The sequence below is a fragment of the Galeopterus variegatus genome, unplaced genomic scaffold, assembly GCF_000696425.1.
Source record: "Galeopterus variegatus unplaced genomic scaffold, G_variegatus-3.0.2 Scaffold13575, whole genome shotgun sequence".
NCBI classification, from domain to species: Eukaryota; Metazoa; Chordata; class Mammalia; order Dermoptera; family Cynocephalidae; genus Galeopterus; species Galeopterus variegatus.
The window spans coordinates 18,564-24,222 of NW_007739686.1; the positions used below are offsets into that span (position 1 = coordinate 18,564).

General features: G+C 60.0%; 1 protein-coding gene across 1 annotated transcript; it reads right to left on the bottom strand.

The window, feature by feature from the left end:
- Positions 1–796: 796 nt before the first annotated feature.
- Positions 797–4,471, bottom strand: LOC103581641 (tetratricopeptide repeat protein 34-like; the record flags this gene model as incomplete). Its single annotated transcript, XM_008563417.1, has 3 exons — positions 3,803–4,471; positions 2,475–2,679; positions 797–963 (listed from the first exon to the last, which is right to left on the bottom strand). Coding segments are annotated over exons 1-3 (645 nt in total), but the record flags the coding sequence as incomplete, so codon positions are not given.
- Between the last annotated feature and the right edge of the window lie 1,188 nt (positions 4,472–5,659).

Here is a 5,659-nt window from a genome sequence, read left to right on the forward strand (position 1 = left end):
TCTTAAGTATTTCCTAATTTCCCTCATGGTTTTTTCTTTGATCTATTGGTTGTTCAGCAACCCTCACCTTTTACAGAGGAGGAAACTGAGGCACACAGAGGTACAATGATTTGGCTGAGGTTACCTAACAGGACCTGGACCCCACTCTTCTGGGCTCCAGTGCCAGTGCTCAGGGAGCAGGGCAGGGTGACATGGGTCCCCAGGGTGACAGCATGTCACTTACAGCACAGTGGCTAAAAAGAGATGTCCATAAATAAACAAACAAAACAGAAATAGTCTTCCCAGCGTCCAGGTCTCACCCATCTGAATGGGATCCTTTCATTTTGAACTGGAGCAGTTTCTGCAGAAAGTCTTAAATGTATAGATGTCTGACTTGAAAAGCAGGTGAACTGAGTTCAGATCAGAGCTGCAGGGTCTCTGTCCCTGTGCCGTGGCAGACATGACTCACTTATTCCTGTTGAGCAGGTCCTCTAGCCCTTTTCAACAGAGGGGTCCAGGTGGCCCGCACCCATGCAGCTGGTGGGACATCTCCTGCCAACACCCCTGAGGAATTACTTTAAGCTAGGGAGGCCCTCTAGTACCTCGGAGGGCTTGCACACCCACTCATTCAGACTGAGGCTGGGAGGCACGGGGACTCCAGACAGAAGGCAGGGCTCTCCGAAACTGGGTTTGTGAGGTTGAGGCTCTTGTGCCCCGAGGTGCAGGTGGGGTGTGGATGGGCATATTGCTGCTCATGTGGCCTGACTGCTCCCTCCCTCTTGGATCCCCCTGCCCCCTGCTTGCCCAGTCCCGGCACCTGTAGCTGGTCCAGGGCCAGGTGCACGAGTGCCCGTCCACATAGTGCCTGCACGTTGCCCGGCTCGCCCCGCAGCACTGAGTTGAAGTCAAACATGGCCGTCTTCTTCTGGCCCAGGAATGCATAACAGCGGGCTCGGGTGAGGAGGGACTCGCTGGCCTGGCTCCCTGCAGGAGGGGGTGGTGTCAGGGCATGACTGTGGCTGGGCCCCTCATTCAGCATCTCTCCTGGTGCCCAACCTGGGTTGGGCAGAGTGTGTACAAGCTTCAGGTCACACCTGGGGAGAACACACACCACTGGGCACCAAGACACACACACAGGTTGCCCAGCCAGGGTGGATGGCGTCTGGGAGGAGGGGGCACTGCAGCTGCACCTGAGGTGAGGCCAGGTGAGGGGCGAGGAGGGAAAGGGTCCTGGGGTCAGGACACAGAATGGCAGGAAACCATGCCCCCTTGACTTCTGCATCCATCCTGGCAACGACCGCTGAGCTGCTGACAGAAGCTGCCCAGGCTCCCGAGCCAGGGTGGAGGGGGCGGCAGCCTCAGCCACGACCACCCCACATCTGCATCCAGCCCAGCCACAACCGAACCACCGCTGGAAGCCCCGTGGGCTCCCCGGCCAGAATGAGGGGGGTGCCACGAGCCTTGACCACGCCCCCTTCCTCCTCCTCCCCCCTCTCCCCCTCCCCCCAATCGCTCTGCAACAACGTCTTAGAATGTAAAAAAGAATGGCAAGAAGCGGAAGTTGTGAGACTTGGATGTGGGGCAGCCTGAGAGGAGCCCTCCAAATTCTGGGCATAGAAGCCCCTCCTTAAAGAGAATGCCACCACCATGCCCCTTGGGGGTGTCTGTCCAGTGACAGGGAACAACATGCTGGGTCCTGCAGGCCATTCAGGGCCACATCTGCCCCGCCAGTGCGTGTGGGGCTTGCACTCTGCACCAGGCGCCATCCAGCGCTGTCCAAGAACTAGCTCAGTTAATCCCCACGGCCATCCCACGCGGGCTGCCCTACCGCCCACTCTAAGGGAGATGAGGTGCCCAGTAAGTGTAGGTGCAGAAGCCCACCCAGCCGTCTGATCCCGGGTCCACACTGTCAAACTCCCTGTACCCCAGGAACTCGCTGAGAGTCCGTGGGAAAGTCCCTTCCCTCTGAGCACCCCGTGCCTGCCCCACAGCACTAAGAACGCCCAACTCCAGTATGCACAGGGCACTCCCCAGGCCCAGAGGCTGATGCGGGCAGCACCCCAGGGTCCAGTGTCCAGGACGGGGTGTGGCGGGGTGGCTCGGCCAAGTGGGAGGCCAGGTGCACACACGAAGCCTGTCAGTGTTTGAAGGAAGGGCTTAGGGGAGCTGGGACCTCGCCTCCCCTCCCTGGAGGGAGAGGCCCGGTTGGGAGAGGACCTTCTACCCTCAGGGCCAGGGGAGGGTACAGCTCCAGTTTCAGCTGGTGCTGACCCCTCTCTCAGGCCTTGATATGTTCACTTGGGCAGCCAGGGCCTCCACCTGAGCTGTCCTCAGTGAGCAGCCCATCCACGCCATGGGTGCTCCCACAGCACATGCATCTGTGCAGCAAGTTCTCAGACCCCCATGTCCCCAACCCCCAGCACAGCAGAGGCTCCTCATCCCCCCATGTACCTGGCACAGGATTGGACCCCCAGGGCCAGGTGGGCAGCTCCTACCTGCTGCAAAGATGGCCAGAGAGAGGTAGGCGATGGCCTCCCTGGTGTGGGTTCTGCTGTCGGCCCCGGCCGGCCGCGCCCGCAGGATGGCCAGGGCCCGTGCATGGCAGTGACGCCACAGCAGCTGCCGGTCCTCATGGTGGAAGACGTCCAGGGTGGGCTGGAGGCAGGCCATGTCCCCCGACTGGATCGCCTTCTTCACCAGCTGCAGGGGCAGGAGCAGGGTCGCGGCCACCATCCTCCCATGTCAGCCCCCACTGCCAGGACGCCCCACCCCCACCAGGCCCTCTCTCTGTTTCCGTGAGCCTGGGTGGCTTTCAGTCTACTCTGAGCACGAGATGGCTTGCCATGGGTTGCAGCATGGCCACCTGAGCTTTTGGGGGTATTTTTGTCTCCCCATAGTCTGGGGGTGGTTCACAGAGGGCATGGACTGTGTGTCCCCAGCTTGGAGCACAGGAAAGGGCGAGGACAGGGAGGTGGGACCTCTGGGCTGCAGTTGGAGCCTGCTCCTCTGCTGCCCTCAGTGGGCCGGATGAGAAGCTTGAGGAAGGGGCTTTCACATCATAAAGTGACGGGGGCTCCATGGAGTTGCTCAGAAGGCACCAAAGCCCGGCACAGGCCTGCTCCCCACCAAGGAGACCCGGTGCTGCCCCCTGCCGGCCGCGGGTGCACACGCCAGTCCCGAGCCGAGCAGGAAGGCGGTTCCAGGGCATCCTTCCCGCCCTCCCTTTCCACGCAGGACGAGATCAGGAGATCAAGCCAGGTCAGAGCGGAAGGAAGAAGCTCACAGGTCTCGCAGCCCGGGGTCCCTAAGCCTGAAATCCCCCTGGAATGTAACCTGCTGACCAGGTTCAAACATGAAGCCTCCATGACACCCGAGGCAGGTGAACTTCTGCCTTTCCTGGGAGTGGAAAGGCCTCAGAGGCAGACCGGGTCGAAGACGGGGGCCCCACTGCTACCCCCCCGAGGAAGGTCACGTCCAAGCCTAGTCTACGGAGAAGCTTGGCCTACAGCTGATCCTTGGCCCCTTTTCTTCGTAACCACAGCAAAAGCAAATACAAAGAACCCACTGCATGCAGGGAACCTGCCAGGCCCGGGGATACCTGCTCCGGCTAATTCCCACAACAACCTGCAAGGCACAGAGGAGGAGACCAAGGGTCAGACAGGTGAGGGCCTGTCGCAGTGGCAGAGTTGGGGCTGAACAAAGTTTGTCTGCTCCAAAGTCCAGGTTGAGGGATGCAGAGAAAGGGCCATGGGAGGCCTGGTGCCTTTCACAGAGATGTGGCCCATTTCCACCCGCCCTCTGTGACCCACCTGGGCCTCCTCACCTGGTTGGCATCATAGAAGAAGCCTCTCCGCAGCTGCAGCAGGGCCAGCCGCACCAGCACAGGGGCTGCCTGGGGCCTCCGGGAGAGGGCCACCAGCAGGGTCTTGTGGGCATCATCCAGGCGGCCCAGACGGTACAGGGCGTCCGCTGCCAGGAGACGTGAGGCCTCGTCCTCTGTGTCCAGCTCCATCAGCAGTGTGGCTAGCTGGTACACGCCATGGGCATCCCTGTGGAGAGAGCGGCTCAGGGTGGGGGCCCCTTCCCTGCACCCCATTTACCTGCCCACGTGCTTAGGCCACAGGTAAATCCTGTCCCCGTGCACCTGGCCTGGGCAGCTTCCTTCCTGCTGGACTGCAGAGACCCATGTCCCTCTGGAAGGACCGTCCTCAGACCCACGCTGCCCTTCCCAACATACAGCCTTCGGCCTTCCCTCTCACTTGATCGTCCCAACACGCTGTGGGGCAGGCATTTTACCGACGGTGGGATTGAGGCTGACCCCAGCAGACCCTGCCTCAGTTTCCTTCTCTGCAAAAATGAGTATTAACAATTTGGCCTTGCTGGGCTCAGGGGTGTGTTGCTTGTTGACAGGACGCAATAACTCACAGGCTGCACTTGTGATCCTCCTGGTGTCCACGTGGGACTGTTAATATACCACCACTGGGAAAAGGGCCAGAGCCTCACGTTTGACAATTTCCACACGGACCAAATACAAAGGACCCAAAATCACATAAATAAAAGTTCCTCTTCACCCGCAAATCAAAGCAATGCGAATTATGCAACTGCAGGCAGAGGGAGGAAGTGTGTGTGTGTGTGTGTGTGTGTGTGTGTGCGCGCGTGTGTGTGTGTGCGCGAGTGCGCGTGTGTGAGAGAGAGTGTGTGTGTGTGTGTGTCTGTGTGTGTGGGGGGGCTGACATCAAAGTTGCCCCCCAGGGGGCCCCCTAGACTCAGTGCTTTTAATTTTGCTAGCACACCACCTCCAGCAATCAGAGGAGTGCAAACCAAAACAGCTGGAGACCTCCCACCCGCTGGCAAGAATTTGCAAAACGAGCACCAGGGGTGGAGGTGGGCAGTTGGGCAGGTCAGGGACTGCAGGTGGAGGTGGGCAGATGGGCAGGTCAGGGACTGCAGGTGGAAGGGCTCCCTGACCAGGCGACGCCGCGTCTGTGTCCATCTTAAGGACAAAGCATAGTGGAGACGGGGTTTTCTTCACGCCACCTTATAACTAAGAGCAAAAATCTGGGACCGTCTGAAGGAATAATGGCACTTTCACGGGATGGGACATTGCGCTGTCCTGAAACCTATTTAGCAACAAAAGAAATGTTCATAATCCACAGAGTAAAAAAACCCAGCGGGATACAAACTGCATACACAGCACACACTCAGGTTTGTGAGATACTTCACGTATATGCAGAGAAAGAAACGATAACTGGAATGAAGTGCAAGTTTTAGTTTTTCGTTTGGGACTGAAGATTCTAAAATCTGAGCCCTGGAGCTAAACCGGCCAGCGATGCTCAGGGGGACCGCCCAGCCACTCTGCCTCGGTTTACGCATCTGTAAAATGGGAGAAACGCAGCCTCGCTCCCCGGCAGGAGGTCAGCACGGAACAGCAGCCCGGACGCGCGGGGCTGGTCCCTACCCTTCCGGCTCGGCGGTACGGGCCCTCTGCGCAGCCTGGCTCCGGCGGCCCCGCGCGCTCGCAGGGCGGCATTCCGGCCCGCGCTGCAGCACCCTGCGGCCCTCCTCCCGCAGCACGGTCCGCAGCAGCCCGCGGTGGTTCCAGGGCACGTAGGCCTTGGCGGCCAGCAGCGCCTCCTCCGGCCGCAGCCGGCACGCGGTGACATAGTCCAGCGCGCCCAGG